Raw genomic sequence first — 21,158 nt, forward strand, 5'->3', positions numbered from 1 at the left:
TGGGCTGGAGAGAGCGGAAGTGGCCCCGGGGCAGGCTGGGAGATGTAGTTCCTGACTCTCCCTGGACCGGAAGTGACGTGGGGGGGAAGACCAAGCCGAGTTGCAAACGCGCGCGGGCCCCAGCGGCTCTGCCTGGCTCGCGCGGGGCCGTTGGAGCCTCTCTGCCCGCCCCAGCCCCGGTGAGTGAGAGACCCGGGGGGGGGGCGGGCACGTGACTCTGCCCCGGGGAACCCGGGAGAAGCCTCGGAGCCGCCTCGGCCCCAGCGGAGCCGCAGCAGGATCCGCCCCCCCCGCTGGGATGGGGGGGCCTGGCGGGGGGTCCCTGGGGGGATCCCCTGTGGTGTGGGGAGATGGGGGGTGTCGGGCGGGGGGGGGAGGTCGGTGGGACGCGGGGGGGCGGGGGGGTTGAACTGTCTCTGGGCAGCCAGGAAATTCCCGGGCGGGCGAAGGGGGGAGGTGAGTTAATTGGCTCCTGTCCCTGTTTGTGCCACTTGCCTCTCGCCCCCGATACAAATTCTCTCCAGTTCTGCCCCTTTTCTCGCTCAGTGTCTCACCCGGGCTGTAACATCCGGGGAGATTCGCCCCTTTCCCCGCCAACGAGCCGCTCTCCCGTCTGCCCCATTTCCCCCTGGTCTCTCCAGGAGTCTGATTTTCCATCTCCAGTTGCAGGTCGTGACACGTTTTCTCTGCAAATCTCAAAGGTTGATATAAAATACCCTAAACGTTTGCCCCACTTCTCTCTAGTTGTTTGTTTCTAATTGAATATGCCCTGAGATTTCCCCCCCCCCTCTCTAATTATAAAATACCAAGAAAATCTCAGATTTACCCCTTTTCTCAGCTTCTTGAACATGGATATAAAATGTTTGCAAATGTTGCCCATTTCCTCTCTATTCATTTAACAAATACTGATGTGAAACACTGACATTTTACTGCACATCAGATATAAACTGATATAAAATCCCTTTGATTTTCCACTTTCCTCTCTATTATTTGCAAAAATAGAGCCAAAATCTCTCAGATTTCCCCCCTTTCTCTTTCACTTCTACGTTATTATCAAATATCAATTAAAAATCCTTTCATGTTTGGGGCTGTTCCCCATGTCTCTCAGTCCCAGCAACTTCTCCTTTCTTGGAGGAAACCTGTTGCCCTGAATCATTCTCCATCCTGGAGGTTGCAGGGGGTTAAATTTCCCAGTGTTGATCTTTCCCCTCTCCTTTGAGAGCCATTTCTTCCCACCTTTATCTCTGTTAAAATGTTTGCTGAAGAAAGAGACCAGCCACATCTTTAATACACATCAAAGCTCGAGGCCTCCCCCTGTTTGGGGATCAGTGGTCCCCAGCTGGTAACGGGAGAGTTGGCTGGACCCTTTTCTTTTCTCCAGCTGGCACGGGATGAGGAGGTCACTCAGTGCAGTGTGGGTCCAGAAGTATCCCAAACCCCATGACAAATGGCCTCTGTGAGGGGTTGCTTCCCACAGTGCTAAGATGCAGCCACCTCTGGGGTGGATCCATGGTGGCCATTATTTGTTAGTAACAGGCATAAACATTTCTTACCTATTTTGTCCCTCCAGGCCTTCCATTCTCCTGTTCAAGAGACATCCCCCAGGGCTCCCTCTGCCTGTGTGACTGGCCAGCAGGGGCGGTGGTCACTCTATCCACTTCTCAGGCACGGGGAGGTAACAGTGTTGCACTGGGGGAAGGGGTGTCTGTGTGGGGAGATTTCAGCTGGAGCTGAAGGGGTGTTGTGGTAGTGGGAGTTGTTTAGGTGACTGGGCAGGTGGGACCCTAATCAAATTGGTGGGTTCTGGAGGTTTGGGGGGGGTTGGTTCTGATGTGCCCAGCCCTGAGGCTTTGGGTCCTGGAGGTGGGTGTCGCTGTGGGCGGCCGAACCGTGGGGTGGGGCTTCTCTTGCGGGGGGGGCTGGGGGTTAGCGGGAGCCTGGTGCTGGGCCAGGGGCTCTGTCTGGGCGTCCCCCGCAGACTCCTGGGATCGCTGCCGTGCCCAGGGGTGGGGGTGGGGAGCGGAGCTCTGGCACTAGCTCAGGGATGCCAGGCAAGCAAAGTGAAGGGTCCCACTGAAAAGCATCAGGGCAGAGGAGGGTCCCAGACAAACGACATGGCAGATCCTGCTGGAAATCAGGGGTGTCCTAGGCAGGCCGTGAGGGACTGAGTTCCTGGCGGGTGTCCCTGGCTGCTGGGGGCACTTGGTGGGGGGAACCCTTTGGGATTCCCAACCTGACAGTCATGGTCTGGTGGGGATTCCCTGGCTGGTGGGGCTTTGAGGGTATCTGGGGTCCCTGGCCAGGGATTCTGGGAGCTGTGTCCCAGGGAATATCTGGTGGGACCCTGGCTAGGGGGTGTCTGTTGCCCCTGGCTGTGGGGTCTGGGCTCTGGGTACTGGGCAGTGTCTGGGGGCTACTACTAACCATGATCCTTCTCTCTGATCAACTTGTGTCAGAGTCCTGGCTCCAAGCACTGCTGGGCATTCCCAGTCACATGCCCTGTCACTGTGATAACTTTCTGTCCATTTATCAGTCACTGTTAGTGTGAAATCACAGATTTTGCTTTTCTCCTCTTTTGAAAACTGCAGGAACTTTCAGTTCCATTTGGAAAATTGTGCCCCCCCACTCCTTGTCCTAGATCTGGGGTATGAGGGAGGTAGGAAGGGGGTCAGCACTGCCACACGATGGTCTCTTCCACAGCGTTCTGGACTCATTCTTTCTGAAATCTGGTTTCATTGAGACCAATGTTAATCCAGAGTCACTGTATGGAAGGACAAGGAGTGACTCCAGATGGACAGTGGGGCAAATGAGATCAGCAATTCTCCCTGTGAGGAGGGGCTCTCATTAGCTGCTCTCCCCAGAGAGCTAAAGGAGGGAAGCTGCTCAGACGCTCTGTCCCTCTCTGCTCAGGATATTGGGGTTCAGCTTCCTGGGTCAGACGCTGCAGCCTCCATAGTGATCTGGGAGACCAGGCTTAGCAGCTGCTGCTCCCCCAGCGGGGTTCTGTGCTGGGAAGTGACCTGAATTAAAGCTGCTTCTCTGCCCGGCCCAGGGGATGACTTTCTCCAGCTGGTCCTAGCCCCCTAGGGCAGCCCTGGGCCCTGTTAATACTAAATTCTGAGCCAGAGTCTCCAGGTAACTGAAAGAAACGATGGGAAAATGCTGGGGTCTGGCCTTAAAATGACTCTACACAAACAGACCCCCCCTCATTTCTCACCCAATTAACAATTGCAGGAGCAAATCCAGCCATGGGGGAGCAAACTACCCAGGAATGGGACTTTCCTACCAGATGGGCAGGGAGAGGGGAAAAGGAGATAGAAGGAGAAAGAGAGACTGAAAGGGGCTGTGGGAGAGAAGAGTTTGGAGAGAGATTTCCAGATCTCTGATCTGCCCAGACAGATGTATTGCTGCACCCTGGATAGAGTCACTTTCCTGTGGAAAAGATGAGAATCAGACAGAGGAAAATCCAGTTCCTGACTCCATATCCCTCCTGCTGGGGTGTGGCTGCCGTGCGGTCAGTGTCTGAGGGGATCCCCCACGGTGACTCCTTTGGTTCTGCTTTTTTCTAGCCTTGTGTTCAGAGACTTTGTTACGGGGTGAGGGAAGGGAGAAGGGAGGTTAAAAATGTCACTGTGGGCTTAGCCTGGCAGGAGAGGCCAGGTCTACACTGTACAAAGAGATGAAGCCTTTCTCAGCATGGCAGACTCTAGGGTGCCTGTCTGCAGGGAAAGGGCCTGGGGGAATCATGCTGTGAAATGAATTAAAGCCTGTTCTGAAACCTTCACAACTGCCCTTCTCGCCCTGCCAGGCTGCGGAATAACATCCATGTTTCGCTCCAGTTCATCCCGTCCTCTCGTTGGACAGGGGAGAGAAATGGCTGCAGAGGAGCCAGTTCAGGTAGGTATTATCAGGGGGTTGCTGGTGGGTTCCTCCAGGGCGGGAGAGGGACAGCAAATACGTGGGAGATGGGAAGGTTTGCACAGGCTGGTTTGGAGGTTGCAGTCTGGGTTGCAGGAAATGCACAGGGTGGAGAAAGGGAGGAGGACAGGGGTGTGCTAACCCTGCTGGGAGTTATTTAATAAGTGGCCTAGATTCTAGGAACAGACCCAGGAGGTTCGGCGGTGGAAATGCTCTAATCTGTGGAGCACAAAATAACCCAGCTGCATGGGGCTGGGAAAATTGACCAGACTCATAGTGCTGGAGCCCGACCTGACTAACCAGCGGCTGCTGTGAGATATGAAGGGGGCACCCACCAGTGAGGCTTAGGGGAGATTCCCCTCCCTTCACATCCAGCTCTTCAGAATGGGGAGGTTGTTGGGCTCCCTGCCAGCGAGCTCTCCCTGGACCCTGCTAGGGGCTCCATCTCCTGAATCAGTCAGTGGCTAGTAGGTGTGTGATGGCTCTGCTGGGAGAGAGGAGGGGCTCTCACTTCGTCCCCTCCCCCCTGGTGTTTCCTGGATGCTCTGAGCAGGGTGGGGGTGGGACTCTGACTGCAATCCACCCAGAGTTTCTGTTTGGCTCCTGTCCCCCATGTATAGGGGGGCTGTGAGTGGGGCAGCAGGTACTGAGTGTTGGACTCTCGCTCTTTCAGGGGCCAGTGACCTTCGAGGAGGTGGCTGTGTATTTCACCAGGGAAGAGTGGGCTCTGCTGGACCCTGCTCAGAGAGCCCTCTACAGGGATGTCATGCAGGAGAACTATGAGAATGTGACCTCACTGGGTAAGCGTTCCTCTCCCCGCTGTTCTTGGAAGGGGAAAAGAAGAGAGATGGTTCACGCCAGCCCCACAATGCCACCTCTACTCTGTCCTGTTGCAGCATCGCCCCGACATGCCAGTGACACACACCCACTGCCACAGACCCTCCCCTGCTGCGAACGCTTTGGGAACAGAGCACAGGAGCAGTATCACACAGTGTCAAATATCTCCTGTTTGCTCAAGTAAAACAGGGTTAGGTGCGGCATAATCAGCAGAAGCTTCCTACCCCTGACCTCTCAAACCCTGAGCTTTCTCCACCCGGACCACAATAATGCTTGGGGTGTAACAAGCAGGCTGCTGGAGTCAGAGCTGCTGATCCATGGTCACTTATCACACAGACACTCCGTGCGTCCTTGAATGCTGGCTGGGGGTATCCAGAGAAGGAAGCTCAGTGGCGGATTTAGCGTTAGTGGGGCCCTGTGCTTAGCTTCATTTTAGGGGTCCCTCCTTGGGACCCAGGCAAGAAAAAGAACATTCTCTCATTTCCCTCCCACACCCATTTTTCATTCTTTTTTTCCTTCCTCCTCCTATAAGTAATAGGAAGTAAATGAGGATAAAGTGAGGTACATTGATTGTTTTTGTCGTCTAACCGATTTTTCCACAGACCACTTGAAAATCGCTGAGTCTTGGTTCACCACATAATTAAGCTATAATACAAACTTCTTGGTTGAAACAAAACCCCTGTTGTTAACCTAGGTGGCTGTAAGAGAGAATGCAGGCAGAAGCCCAGCAGCAGAGTGGGGGCTATCCTGTTTATTGCTCTCAATGTAGCATGTATGATTACCTGCCCTGTGGGCGGGTGGCTTACGTGTGCATTCGGTGCAAGGAGCTCCTGGCCCGCAGAGACCGCGTGGAGGCTTTGGAGGCCAGGGTGATGGAACTGGAGACGCTAAGGGGGGCAGAGAAGTATGTTGATGAGGCTTTTCCGGGACACTGTAGATTTCTCCCACCTCCGGTCAGACAGCCACTGCGCTGTTGAGGAGAATGAAAGGCCCAGGGAAGGAGAGCTGTCAATGGGAGCAGAGGGAAACCTTCCCATAGTTGGGACCCTCCTCCCAGTTGGTGTTGGGGTAACCTCTTGCACTGAGGTTACCTCTCCGGGGAGGGAAGCCCAGGCATTAAGAAAAGGCAGCTGTTAGTAATGGGAGATTTGATCATTAGAAACAAGGATAGCTGGGTTTGTGATGACCGGGAGAACCGTATGGTGACTTGCCTGCCTGGTGCAAAGGTTGCTGATTTCTCGAGGCATCTAGATAGATTTATGTGTAGTGCTGGGGAGGAGCTGGTGGTCGTGGTACATGTAGGCACCAATGACATAAGGAACGGTAGGTGAGACGTCCTGGAGGCCAAATTTAGTCTGCGAGGAAAGAGACTGAAATCTGGGACCTCTATGGTGGCATTCTCAGAAAAGCTTCCAGTTCCACGCACAGGGCCAGGTAGGCAGGCAGAGCTTCAGAGTCTCTATGGGTAGATGAGATGATGGTGTAGAGAGGAGGCGTTTAGATTGATTAGGAACTGGGGAAACTTTGGGGATGGGGGAGCCTATACAGGAAGGATGGGCTCCACCTAAAACAAAGTGGAACCAGACTGCTGGCACTTAACATTAAAAAGGTTGCAGAGCAGTTTTTAAACTAAGAGATGGGGGAAAGCCAATGGCTGCAGAGGAGCTCGTGGATCGGACAGAGACTTGTCTTAGAGGAGAGTCTAGTGCTAGAGATTTTCTAGTTCTAGTCAGGAAGAGAGGCTGGAAGAGGATAAAGTAGGGGCCAGATCAGACGAGAAGCATTCACACACACAAGAATCTGACACATCAGAAAAGGGCAGACAAATAAACAGTGACAAGTTTTAAAGTGCTTGTACACAAATGCTAGAAGTCTAAATAATAGGATGGGTGAATTAGAGTGCCTCATGTTAAAGGAGGATATTGACATAATAGGCATCACAGAAACCTGGTGGAGTGAGGACAATCAATGGGACACAATTGTTCCAGGGTACAAAATATATCGAAGGACAGAGCAGGTCATAAGAACGGCCGTACCGGGTCAGACCAAAGGTCCATCTAGCCCAGTATCTGTCTACCGACAGTGGCCAATGCCAGGTGCCCCAGAGGGAGTGAACCTAACAGGCAATGATCAAGTGATCTCTCTCCTGCCATCCATCTCCATCCTCTGACAAACAGAGGCTAGGGACATCATTCCTTACCCATCCTGCCTAATAGCCATTTATGGACTTAGCCACCATGAATTTATCCAGTTCCCTTTTAAACATTGTTATAGTCCTAGCCTTCACAACCTCCTCAGGCAAGGAGTTCCACAAGTTGACTGTGCGCTGCGTGAAGAAGAACTTCCTTTTATTTGTTTTAAACCTGCTGCCTATTAATTTCATATGGTGACCCCTAGTTCTTGTATTATGGGAATAAGTAAATAACTTTTCCTTATCCACTTTCTCAACATCACTCATGATTTTATATACCTCCATCATATCCCCCCTTAGTCTCCTCTTTTCCAAGCTGAAGAGTCCTATCCTCTTTAATCTTTCCTCGTATGGGACCCTCTCCAAACCCCTAATCATTTTAGTTGCCCTTTTCTGAACCTTTTCTAGTGCTAGAATATCTTTTTTGAGATGAGGAGACCACATCTGTACACAGTATTCGAGGTGTGGGCGTACCATGGATTTATATAAGGGCAATAATATATTCTCAGTCTTATTCTCTATCCCCTTTTTAATGATTCCTAACATCCTGTTTGCTTTTTTGACCGCCTTTGCACACTGCGTGGACATCTTCAGAGAACTATCCACGGTGACTCCAAGATCTTTTTCCTGACTCGTTGTAGCTAAATTAGCCCCCATCATATTGTATGTATAGTTGGGGTTATTTTTTCCAATGTGCATTACTTTACATTTATCCACATTAAATTTCATTTGCCATTTTGTTGCCCAATCACTTAGTTTTGTGAGATCTTTTTGAAGTTCTTCACAGTCTGCTTTGGTCTTAACTATCTCGAGCAGTTTAGTATCATCTGCAAACTTTGCCACCTCACTGTTTACCCCTTTCTCCAGATCATTTATAAATAAATTGAATAGGATTGGTCCTAGGACTGACCCTTGGGGAACACCACTAGTTACCCCTCTCCATTCTGAGAATTTACCATTAATTCCTACCCTTTGTTTCCTGTCTTTTAACCAGTTCTCAATCCATGAAAGGACCTTCCCTTTTATCCCATGACAGCTTAATTTACGTAAGAGCCTTTGGTGAGGGACCTTGTCAAAGGCTTTCTGGAAATCTAAGTACATTATGTCCACCGGATCCCCCCCATACTCGGGGGGTGGGGAGGGGAGTGGCACTGTATGTTAAAGAAAATGTAAACTCAAATGAAGTAAAAATCTTAAATGAAACCACATGTTCCATAGAATCTCTCTGGATAGTAATTCCATGCTCTAATAAGAATATAACAATAGGGATCTGTTATTGACCACCTGTCAAAGACAGTGATAGTGAGGATGAAATGCGAAGGCAGATTAGAGAGGCTATCAAAATAAAGAACTCCATAATAGTGGGAGATTTCAATTATCCCCATATTGACTGGGTACATGTCACCTCAGGACAAAATGCAGAGACAAAATTTCTGGATACTTTCAATGACTGTTTCTTGGAGCAGCTGGTACAAGAACCCGCAATGGGAGAAGCAACTCTCGATTTAGTGCTGAGTGGAGCACAGGATCTAGTCCAAGAGCTAACTATAACAGGACCGCTTGGAAATAGTGACCATAATATAACAACATTTAACATTCCTGTGGTGGGAAGAACAGCTCAACACTGGCATTTAATTTCAGGATGGGGAACTAAGAAAAAATGAGGGGGTTAGTTAAACAGAAATTAAAAGGTACAATGACTATAGTGAAATCCCTGCAAGCTGCATAGACACTTTTCAAAAACACAATATTAGAAGCCCAACTTAAATATATACCCCAAATTAAAAAACACAGCAAAATAACTAAAAAAGAGTCACCGTGGCTTAATGACCATGTAAAAGAAGCAGTGAGAGATAAAAAGGCATCTTTTAAAAAGATGAAGTCAAATCCTAGTGAGGTACATAGAAAAGAGCATAAACACTACCAAATTAAGTGTAAAAATGTAATAAGAAAAGCCAAAGAGGAGTTTGAAGAAGGAGCTAGCCAAAAACTCAAAAGGTAATAACAAAAGCAGGAAGACTGCTAAACAACCAGTGGGACCACTGGACGATTGGAACTCAAATGTGAAATTGGGGAACTATTAGCTATGGTTTGTAACCTGTCTTTAAATTGGCTTCTGTACCCAATGACTGGAAGATTGCTAATGTAACGCCAATATTTAAAAAGGGCTCTAAAGGCGATCCTGGCAATTGCAGACCAGTAAGTCTAACGTCTGTACCAGGCAAATTAGTTTAAACAATAGTAAAGGAATAAAATTGTCAGGCACATAGAAGAACAAAAATTGTTGAGCAAAAGTCAATATGGTTTCTGTAAAGGGAAATCATGTCTTACTAATCTATTAGAGTTCTTTGAAGGTGTCAACAAACATGTGGACAAGGGGGATCCAGTGGACATAGTGTATTTAGATTTCCAGAAAGCCTTTGACAAGGTCCCTCACCAAGGACTCTTACATAAATTGTTATCATGGGATAAGAGGGAAGATCTTTTCATGGGTTAGGGTTAGGGTTAGGAGTGGTGTTCCCCAAGGGTCAGTCCTAGGACCAATCGTTTCAACATATTCATAAATGATCTGGAGAAAGGGGTAAACAGTGAGGTGGCAAAGTTTGCAGATGATACTTGTGACGAGGCGGTTCTGGTGGGACCCAACTGAGAGTGACAAATCGCTTAAAACAGGGCAGTTACAGCCCAAGGCTGGGATTTTTCCACCTCTAAGGCAAACCAAACCAAACCAGCCAGACAAAGAGGATTTTGGTTTCACCCCACTGGTTAACCACAAGTCACACAAGCAATTCCCTTAGACACTCCAGTCTTCCAGTATCACCACCAGTGCACTTGTCTTGGGGATGAATGGTTATGAAACCCAACACCCCAATAAAAGACAAAGGTTCTCTTGATCCCAAAGAATCAAGCCCCAGACCCAGGTCAATACACACATCAGATCTTACCCACAAATCATGCTGTTGCCAATCCTTTAGAATCTAAAATCTAAAGGTTTATTCATAAAAGGAAAAAAATAAAGATGAGCGCTAGAATTGGTTAAATTGAATCAATTACATGCAGTAATGGCAAAGTTCTTAGTTCAGGCTTGTAGCAGTGATGGAGTAAACTCCAGGTTCAAATCAAATCTCTGGAGTACATCCTCCTCTGGGATGGGTCAGTCAGTCCTTTGTTCAGAGCTTCAGTTTGTAGCAAAGTTCCTCCAGAGGTAAGAAGCAGGATTGAAAACAAGATGGAGATGAGGCATTAGCCTTTTATAGGCTTTTCCAGGTGTAAGAACACTTCTTTGTTCTTACTGTGGAAAATGACAGCAAAATGGAGTCTGGAGTCACATGGGCAAGTCCCTGCATACTTTGCTGAGTTACAAGGCGTATCTGCCTTCCCTCAATGGGTCAGTTGAATAGCTGATGTCTTTAATGGGCCATCAAGCATGCTAGGCAGAGCTAACACCAGCTTGTCTGGGATGTCTCCCAGAAGCACAGCATAAGTTTGAAATACAGACAGGATAGAGCCAATACTCAAACTTCAACTACAAAATGATACATACATATAGACACCATAATTATAACCAGCAACCCATAACCTGGTCTTGGACACCTTATATGACCCCCTTCACATAAGATTTGGTGCCACTACAGGACCTTGGTTGCAACCATGTTCTGTATGGTCCCAGATTATATCAATAAGGTCACAATACTAAACTGCTCAAGATAGTTAAGACCAAAGCAAACTGTGAAGAACTTCAAAAAGATCTCACAAAACTAAGTGACTGGGCAACAAAATGGCAAATGTGTATAAATGTCAAGTGATGCAGATTGGAAAAAATAACCCCAACTATACATACAATATGATGGGGGCAAAATTAGGCTAATCAGGAAAAAGATCTTTTTGTCATTGTGGATAGTTCTCTGAAGACATCCAGAAGTGTGCAGCGGAAGTCAAAAAAGCAAACAGGATGTTAGGAATTATTTAGAAAGGGATAGACAGTAATACAGAGAATATCTTACTGCTCTTGTATAAATCAATGGAAATAACTATTTTAGACCCCATCATTTTATATGTATATTTGTGATTATGTTTGCCAGTGGCCTGCACTATGTGTTATCCTGACATCTAGTACTGCTGAGATCCTGCATTCAATAATATCCCTGCCCTTCCTGTTCCCGTTCTCCACTGAGCCCCACGCTTATGTTTCCAGCTTCCCCAGGACTCTGTCTTTGTCTCTGGACACATCTGTCAGCAAGAAGCAGTGCCAGGGAGACTTTGATTTCTGGGACGTGGATTTACTTTCTGTATGTTTTAGGGGAGACTTTGAAATTGAGTGTCTGTGACATTAAGCACAGTACAATCTGGACTGTTAACAGCTGTGTCCCCTCAGTTCCCCAGGCTGGGGTGCCTTTTACACTGCTCTACTGTGAGAGCAGCCACTCCTGGGCAGTTCACACGCAGTCTCCAGCATGTAACTCACCCCCAGCTATACAGTATTGAGTGCTGCTAGTCAGTGACTCACAAATTACAGTGCCTCACAGGAGAACCCTAGAAAATTCTCTGCTCCCAAACTTCCCCCAGAAATGTGCATCTTGCAGTGTCCAGCACACTCCTGAACAATGGGAGCTCATATGAAATCTGTTGTTTCATCAATGGAAAATGACATGCACCAGCCTTGTTATTCCAAATGGTGTTTCCAACACACTTTAATCCAAACACACTGGTTTGATAAAAAAAGGAAACAAAATTATTAACTACTGAAGAAAAAGATTTGAAGTGACTACAAGTATTGAGGCATAAAAGTCAGAATTGTTTATGAAAGAAATTCAAGATAAAACACAAACTAATGTTTAACTTAACAAGCTAAAAGGGATTTAAAACAAATGTTTCTCTCACCATGTGCTGAGACAGGCTGGTTTTCCTTTCAGCCAGGACTCCCCCTAACCTGCCCCTGCCACCCACATTCAGTTCTTCAGGAGTTGTCATGAGCAGAGGGAAAAGGGGGGGAGAGAGAGAGTCTCATGCCTTTTCCTCACCTCTTTTTATAATTCAGTCCTTTGTACTAGAAACCACTTCAGTTCTCAGCTGAGTCATGGTGACAGGCTGTCATAGATACGAGCTTCAAGTGTCCCTCTGATGGAATATAAATGTCATCTTCACACCTTCCCCCTGGTGGAGAATGGCTATTTGACCAGCTGTTTGCCTTGCTGTCTCTGAGGAACTTAGGGTTAGGGCTGCAGCTTTTTCAGTAATATCATACCGTAAAATCTCATCACTTTCCATACAATGTTGCTACACAGTTTAGCAGGAGGATATTCAGTAGATTATGTCTTTTCAAATGGTACCTCACAAGCCCTACAGTGATAAATGAAGGGGAGGGGAGGGATCTCCCTTTTATAAACACCCAGCCAGCCAGCGGGCTGTAAAATCCCTGTTGGTGCGAGTTCTCTGCTTGCTTTACCTCTAAAGGGTTAACAAGCCAACAGGGTTTTAAAAAAAAAAAAGTATTGGGCACCTGACCAAAAGAGCCAATGGAAAGGCTAGAACTTTGTTAAATGTCTGTGTGTTCCCAACATATATATGGGTATTATATATAATAATATTATATAATTAATATTATACATTAAACCTTCCTACTCCAACTCCCACACTGTCTGACTGAAGCAGGGGTTTTTTAATCACCTGACTGACTGCTGGTGCTCTAATTGGCCTCAGGTGCTCTAGTTAATCTGTAGCAAACCTTCCTCCCCTTGCAGGGAATAAGGCTCCCTGCTAACACTCTCCTGCTGCCCTCTGGCCATGCTGTATCACAATACCAATATGATGAAATTGCAATGAATCGTGCTATATATGCCATGTAAGGAGTCAGTGAAAATGTTATGAGTTTCCAAGTATGATAATCTTGTTTCTATCTTTGTATTGTGAGTTATAGATATGTAGGGTATATCTGTATTCCAGACTTGTGTAGTGTTTCTGAGTGACACCCCCAGACATATTGGCATCAGCGCTGCCCAGCCTGTTTGATGGCCCAGCCAGGGTCATCAGCCCTACAATGAACCCATGGAAAGGATTAAGGGGATACACCTATTGAGTCAGCAAGACATGCAGGGTTATGCCTGTTGTGGCAAATTGCCGGCACTATTATGATGGGTCTCGTGCTTTCTCTTCTTGGGGCGGGGGGCGGTGTTCAGGGCACCATTTCTTGCCCCTGAATTGGAATATTAACTGCCCCACTAGTGTCCTTGAGGAGGGGAGTGGAGAGGGAGGGACCTGGGCCCACCCTCTACTCCAGGTCCCAGCCCAGGGGCCCTGAGGATAGTGGTGAACCACTTGAACTGATGGTTCCTTCCCCTGGGCTACGTCCCGCTCCTACCCTTCAGTTTGTGGAGGCTTCCTGCCCTCCCTCTGTACAAGCCAGGTGCCCCTAACCTAGGGTCTTGGACTTCTTAGCCCACTGCAGCACTTCTCCAAACTTTCCTCTGCTTCCCTTCAAACTGTTCTCTGCTCCAATACCAATCCTTCTGCTCCAGCTCCTTCCCTGTCTGATTGGAGCAAGGGTCTTTATCAGGTGACTGACTGCAGGTGCTCTAATTGGCTTCAGGTGCTCTAGTTCATCTATGGCAAACTTTCTTCCCTCTGCAGGGAATAAGGCTCCCTTCTAACCCTCTCCTGCTGCCCTCTGGCCAGGCTGTATCACACTGTGTACTGAGAACTCCAAGGCTTTTCCATGCCATGTGCTGTGAAGCTTGTGTTTGGGACACAGGAATTAGAAGCCACTTGGCAAAAGGAATATAAAGGGCAGCTGCATCATCTCCATTTTGTCTTTAATTCCTCTTCCTACCTGTGGAGCAACTTCTCTACAAACTGAAGGCTTGAACAAAGGAGTGAATAATGTGGATGTTTACCAGAGAGCCGTTCAAGCCAGAAACTCACCAATACTGCTAAGAACCAGATATATAGATTTCTGAATGTGTCTGACTGCTTTCCCATTTAACAACTCCCTTTTTCTTTCTTTTATAATAAACCTTTAGTTCAGATGCTTTCTTGCTTATAAACCTTTAGTTTAGATGCCAATGATTGGCTGGCATCGTAGTATTTTGAGTAAGATCCAAACCTATACTGACCGGGTAATGTGACTGACTCTGGGGTCAGAAGAACACTTTGTTTATGTGAGCAGAGTTTTTAAATAACCTCTCACTGTGCTGGACCTAGGTGCTGATTAGGAGCCAGAGAACTGGGATGCAATAAAGGGGGCTGTGTGATTTCTTTTTTCAGTTTCTCGATAACCAGTGTGGGGGATCAGAAGCACAGTTGGTGAGTTTAACTTCCGTGTTAACCACCAGTTTGGGGAGCCTCTGCTCTCCCTTTTTCAGCCTGCCCTGGTCTTGGCATTTTCAGTGAGGACCAGCCCAGGCACACCGGGTCACACTAAGTATTAAAGTTAAATTAATAGAATGTTTTTTATGAGAAAGTTTTATGAAATCAATGGAACTCCTTTGTTTTCTTTCTTCTGAGCAGGGTTTCCATTTTCCAAACCTGATGTGATCTCCCAGCTGGAACAAGGGGAAGATCCATGGGTCTCAGACCTGCAGGGTTCAGAGGGAAAACAGACCCTGAGATCTCCCTGCAGAGGTGAGGAAACATTAAACTAACTCTGAGTGTGAAAGTGCCTGAAGGAAACATCTGGGATGCCCTACCAAGCCCTTGAGAGGTGTCTCAGTTCATTATTGTTACCAGCAGGGGTCATATCCTCAGGGTAACTATAGCTCATGGCTTCCAGTAGATCCTAGCAGACACCAGCAGTAGCTTCCTCCCTTCCCCCTGCGTATTTGGATGGGATTTGAAAGCCAAATTGATCCCCTCCTCTCTCCTGTTTTGGGGAAGAGTATGGGGGAGTTCAGTTTGTGATTTTTATTTGACCTCCTCCAGCACTTAGTTTGTTTTGGCTTTTCACTTTTCATCCCTGTTTGATGCTTCTGTCTTTTTCACAGCAGGTGATGCAATGGCATGTGAGAAAGAGGAGCAGAATTCTCAGCAGAAAAATGTTCAGCAAGTGGATAAACACAGAGCATTATGGCAAAGATCAAAAAGCCATGTGTCCAGGAGTCATGAGGAGGAAAAATCCTGTGAGATTCAGCACAGACCAGAGAGAGAACAAGGAAACCAGCCGGGGGTGAAAATGGGTAAACGTATTTCCTCTCAGGGAACTCAGAAGGACCTCAAGGAAACCACAACAAAGCAGGAAATCATCATTGGAAAGAGAAAAAATACATGCACAGTGTGTGGAAAAAACTTACGTGACTACTCAGCCCTTCTTAATCATCAGAGAATCCACACAAGGGACAGGCCCTACGAATGCCGTGAGTGTGGGAAAAGCTTCACTCAAAGATCAGTCCTTTCTAGACATCAGAGAATCCACACAGGGGACAGGCCCTATGAATGCTGTGAGTGTGGGAAAAGCTTCACTCACAGATCAGCCCTTTCTGTTCATCAGAGAATCCACACAGGGGAGAGGCCCTACGAATGCAGTGAGTGTGGGAAAACCTTCAATTGCAGATCAGACCTTTCTAAACATCAGATAATCCACACAGGGGACAGGCCCTACGAATGCCGTGAGTGTGGGAAAACCTTCAATCGCAGATCAGACCTTTCTAAACATCAGAGAATCCACACAGGGGACAGGCCCTATGAATGTGAGTGTGGGAAAAACTTCACTAGCAGCTCAGACCTTTCTAAACATCAGAGAATCCACACAGGGGGAAGGCCCTATGAATGTCGTGAGTGTGGGAAAAGCTTCACTCACAGATCAGCCCTTTCTAGACATCGGAGAATCCACACAGGGGACAGGCCCTACAAATGCCGTGAGTGTGGGAAAACCTTCACTCAAAGATCAACCCTTTCTGTTCATCAGAGAATTCACACAGGGGAGAGGCCCTATGAATGCCGTGAGTGTGGGAAAACCTTCAATCGCAGATCAGCCCTTTTTACCCATCAGAGAATCCACACAGGGGACAGGCCCTACGAATGCCGTGAGTGTGGGAAAAACTTCACTAACAGCTCACACCTTTCTAGACATCAGAGAATCCACACCGGGGAACAGGCCCTACGAATGCCGTGAGTGTGGGAAAACCTTCTCTTGGCACTCAGCCCATATTAGCCATCAGAGAATCTGCAATGGCAATGAACACCATAAAAACCTCTAGGGCTATCAATTTTTTTTCTTTAATATTTTTTCCTGATTCCCACATAGTAACTTTTTAAATCTGTTTGAACTGTTTGCAGCACTGTTATCCCTCAGCTTGGCCAGATGAGTGGCCCATTTATGCCTTTTGTAGTTTGCCTTCTTTTGAGGTGGGCCCATTTGTCCTTTCTATCAACTCAATTATCCCACAAGTAACTGGAGTGTGCCCTTCTTATGAGGAACCAGGGAGCGTCACATTTATACCATTGCTGCTATTGCAAAGTTATTGTTAGAGTCGCCAGTGATACAGATTGTATCCTTGCCAATTGTTCTCACGTTGCTCTGGGTTGTGCTGAAGAGCAGTTACATTGGGAATTTTTCATGTTATAGTTAAATAAAGAGGAACAGGGGAAAAAAGTGTTATTTCATCCTCTGTGACACTGGAAGGAGATGGGGTGGTTCAGAGATTCCCTCCTTCCCCATCACTCCAGAACTGTTACATTTTGGCTTCTCTGTGCAGAGTTTATTTTCATCACATTCTATCCCTCCACGTCTCAAAATGTCATGTGAGGAAGAGTTCTCAGCTGTCTGTGCTTGGAGATGATGCTTTGATTTCTTTCCTCCTATATCAGAGTCGCTATGATTGGAGATGAACATGTCAAAGACCTGGAAGGGGAATTTAAATGGATCACAAACATAGTGTGATTATTTGGCATTTAAATTCCAGGTTTCATCTATTGGTAAAGCCATTCTGGCAAGAGGACTATTTTGTCCCCCATTATGGGATGCTGGGATGCTTACAATTTTGTAAATAATATAACTGACTATTGAGAGAGTGCTGAGTGAAGCTGCTTTGAATGGATCAGAGGAGAATGTGATGGGAGAATCTCTTGTCCTGATTCTAACTAATCAGATGTAACCTGCTCTGGAATTTCTCTTGATACTTTCATTGTCATGTATTCTGTCTCTCTGTGATGTGGGTTTCTCTCTTTCCTGAAGGCTGTTTGCTCACCCAATTGGATATTAGTTCAGTTCGATAGGACGTAGCTCAGATTTCTTGGAGAATTGAAGACAAATGACCATTTCCTAAAATCCTCATTTGTCACTTCAGCTTTGCTTTTTCCCACCCCTCCATGATGACAGTTCAAGTGCAGTTCTGTCAACAGTGGAGAACTCTCCAATTTACTGCACATGCTAACAAAGAAACAGCAGTGATTTAAAATCTCTATTCGGAAATGGTGAACAACAGCAGAAGCCCAATTAACTGAAGGAAGTGTATATGATCACAGTGGAGTTCAATTATTTAAGTCAGTATTTTCTCAGATGATTTGGGGAGAGAATTCCACATTAAGTGATTTTTAACTTGGCAAAGTGCCCATGTATTTGGTTCCCGAAGCATTTTTGTAACCCATGCCCCACAGAAGATCTTTCCTATTCGGAATGCTCCCCTTCATGATGCAGGTGTTGAGGAAAGAGAAGTGGTATTTTTGTTCAATTTATCCTTAATAGATGCAAAAAATGTGTATAAAATGAAATCAGTGTTGGAAATCTAATAGCAGCAGAAAAATAGCTCTTTTTAAATAGAAATTCTAGCTCTGGTAACGAAGATTCTGATCCAGGCCTGTATCCAGTCCCTTGCCTGGACCCGTGTCACCAAATTAAAGAAAAGCTGGGCATGTTTCCGGAAGCCATTGCTTACGACACAGCTGAGATTTTGAGTGGTTTTGTAAAGGATTCTACTTCTGAGAAGTGTAAATTTACCCTAAAAAGGGCAAGGAAACAAAGGGCATCAGGAATGTATGTTTTTTCGGATGAGGCAAGAAAAGGGAGTAGCATTGTCCCCCTTGGGTAGCCCCTGTTCAATTCCAGGTCAGAAAGCAAAACTCTTCTGCAAGAATATCCAAAAAATATTGTGTTTCACTTCACTTCATAAGTACAGTTGTGTGGCAATTAAATGATGACCCTAAAATAAAAGCAAAGAACGCTGAACAAAAAAGTGTGGGAAATACGGCTGTATCTGAGAAAATGGCTTGGAATGAAGGAAGACAAAAATTGATCAGTCGGGAGAAAAGGCTCTGTTTCCCCCCTAGTTTGGAACTTCTCTCACAACTACTGGAATAGAAAAGCTAAACACGGGCCGGGGGGGGGACAGCAGTGGGGGAGGGGGGGGGCAGGGGCGAGACCCGGACACACACTCACCTCCCCCCCCACCGCTACGGAGGCCGCCCCGGGACACCCCGCCCCAGCCCCAGCTCCCGGCCCAGGGCGGGGGCGGGGGGGGGTGGGGTCTCGGACCCAGGTGTCTGTTCCCCGCGCCCCGCTCGGCTCTTACCGGTTCTGCCGCGCGCCCGGAGCCTCCCCCCGCAGCGGCCGGAAGTGACGCACCCCGCGGGGGATGGGGGAGGGGTCACGTGACGGGGCACCTGCCCAGCTCTGCCGCTCCCCGGGAAGACGTAGGAGTGGGTCTGAGAGGCACCAGCTGGGAGAGGGAGAGGGGGCGGGGCCGGGGGAAAGGATGAGCAGTGGGGGAGGGTCAGGCTGGCCCCGGGGGGCTGGAGAGAGCGGAAGCGCCCCGGGGCAGGCTGGGAGATGTAGTTCCTGATTCTCCCTGGACCGGAAATGACGTTCGGGGGAGAGACCAAGCCGAGTTGCAAACGCGCGCGGGCCGCTGCGGCTCTGCCTGGCTCGCGCGGGGCCGTTGGAGCCTCTCCCGGGCCGGAGAAGGGTTGGTGCCGGTGGGGCTCTGGGCATGCGCAGATCGCGGCGGGAGAGCCCTTCATTAACCGTGGCCGGGGGGGGGGAGCCGGGGACCCCCGAGGAGCGGGGAGAGACCGGGGGGGGGCTGAGATCCCCTCGGATTTACCGCTGCCCCCTCCCGTGGGGACCCCCCTCCTCCCCCGTCCTGCCCCCTTTCTCCCTAGAGAGCCACGAGCAGCGCCCAGGGTGACCCCCCCTCTCCCAACCCCTGAGAAGGTCCCGGTCCCCCCCCACGATTGTGCCCCATTTTCTCTCCCCGTCGCCAGTGGCCAGTTCAGGTCTCCGGTTTGGGGTTTCCCCATTTCCACCTGCAGGATTTGTCCTTGTGCGGGTGGGAAATGGTTCCCAGTGATTCCTGAGCTGGGCAGAGGTGAATGGGCAGAGGCTGGGGGCCCTGAGACAGGGACACCTCTGGGCTGGGCTGGGGGGGCCACTCTCTGCTGGCAACGGGGCCTGGGAAGGGCCAGGAAGGGGAGGGAGGAGCAAGTGTCCCCCATGGAGACGGCCCAGCCCCAGGTTTCCCAGTCCAGCTACTTCCCCTCCCCGACCCAGCCCAACCCAGCAGCCCCCCCCCACATCACCTGCTAGTCACATTCCCAGACCCCACTGCCAGCCCCTCCCCACTGACAGTGACTTTGTGACTCCAGCCCCCTCCTGTCCCCTGTGAAAAGACATCACCCAGGGCTCCCTGCCGGCCATGTGAGTGTGGGGCAAGAAGAATCCATCCCATTCTGTTGTTGATTGAATAACCTTGTATAATCCCCTCCAATTCCCCATCTTTTCCCTTCAACTGTTAAATGGTGACACAAAATCTCCCAGAGGTTGGTGCTTCTCTCTTATATTGGCAAATATTTAGTTTGTGCCCCATTTTCTCCTCAGTTCTGAAATACTGAGATCTAATGCTCAAAAATCTTCCCGCTTTCCTCCCCAGATGTGTGACTGAGATCAAGGCTTTTATCGTACTGAACGTGTCCCTGTTCTGCCAGGTGCTGCAGAGACCCCAGGTGAGATCAGACCCCACTGTTGTGCCAGGTAAAACTGAGACCTGGACCGAGATCACGGCCCCCCCCTTGTCGCAGGCAGCGAACAACTGCGACCCAAACCGCTGCCTCCATAGTGCTGGGCACTTCAGAGACCTCGACTGAGATCTGTGTCCCCGTTGGGTCTGGCACTGCACTGACCCCGACCCAGATCACGTTGCACCACTGTACTGGCTGAAGGCCTTAGCCTGTCGCAGTAAGAGAAGGCCATTCCACAGACAGTGATCTTTGATTCCTTCTTTTATACCTCTCTAACTAGCTAAGTGATAAGAATACACCTACATTATTAAAGTACAGGCCTTTGCAGACAGGCCTGAATATCTATATCCTAACACTTGGTTCTGCCTCAGCACAGGGGGCTGGAGTAGACGCCCTCTCAAGATCCCTTCCAGGCCTACATTGAAATAATTCTCTTTTGTGCTGTGTCCTGTTCTACGCTGAGCTGTTTTGCATGGTGCCATTTGGAACTGTGATTACCCCATGTTGTGTTGCATAGTTTTATGGTGCATTGTTTTGCCTCAGCTTGTTCGGTGTCTGTTTTGTGTTGATTTGAGTTGACCTATTTTGCATTGTGTACTTTTGTCCTAAGGTGTGTTAGTTTGCATTGTGTTGCTTTCTTCTCCTTAGTATTGTGTCATTTTATGCTGTGCAATGTAGGTTTTTGTTTTGTTGTTGTTGTTTTTTGAATGGCCTGACATCATGTTGTCGTGCGGTTTTTCTCTGTATGTTGTTTTATATGTATATATTGCATAGCATCCTAGACATGTAGGGCTAGATAGGACCTCAAGATGTCATCAAGTCCAGCTCTCTCTGCCAAGGCAGGACCAAGTATCTGTAGATTATCTCTGACAGAGCTTTATCCTACCTGTTCTTAAAAACTTCCAGGGAAAGAGACTCCCCAGCCCCCCTTGTAAGACTATTCCAGAGCTGACCTGCCTTAGCTCTGGGGACACCCACACAGATTGTAGTGGTGAGCAGCTCTGGAGAGAGAGGAGACCCCAGTGAGTGGTAGCTGGGGAAAGAGACTAAAGTTGGGAGGAGAAACATTGACGTGGCCAAGGTCACCCAGGCTGTCCGTGACCGAGCTAGAAATAGATCCCGGTTCTAGTGCCACCGCACTGCTGTTTTGGACACTGAAGGTCTCTGCCACCCTGGTGTTTTAGGCACTGGTGCAAACCCTTAGTACAGACAGAATTTACACTAGTGCACTCTGATTGGTACTGGTGCACCATGTCCCTGTTTGAAGGCT

General features: G+C 48.3%; 1 protein-coding gene across 1 annotated transcript in view; it reads left to right on the forward strand.

The window, feature by feature from the left end:
- Positions 1-16,765, forward strand: part of LOC120381405 (zinc finger protein 345-like) — a gene marked incomplete at its 5' end in the record, with an annotated part of 54,991 nt that extends 38,226 nt beyond the window's left edge. The window contains 2 exons of the mRNA XM_039499595.1: positions 15,229-16,031; positions 16,745-16,765. Coding sequence (XP_039355529.1) covers positions 15,229-16,031; positions 16,745-16,765 — 824 coding nt within the window. The remainder of the gene's footprint in view (positions 1-15,228; positions 16,032-16,744) is intronic.
- Positions 16,766-21,158: the final 4,393 nt, after the last annotated feature.

This window comes from Mauremys reevesii, linkage group 14, assembly GCF_016161935.1.
Source record: "Mauremys reevesii isolate NIE-2019 linkage group 14, ASM1616193v1, whole genome shotgun sequence".
In the NCBI taxonomy this organism is placed as follows: domain Eukaryota; kingdom Metazoa; phylum Chordata; order Testudines; family Geoemydidae; genus Mauremys; species Mauremys reevesii.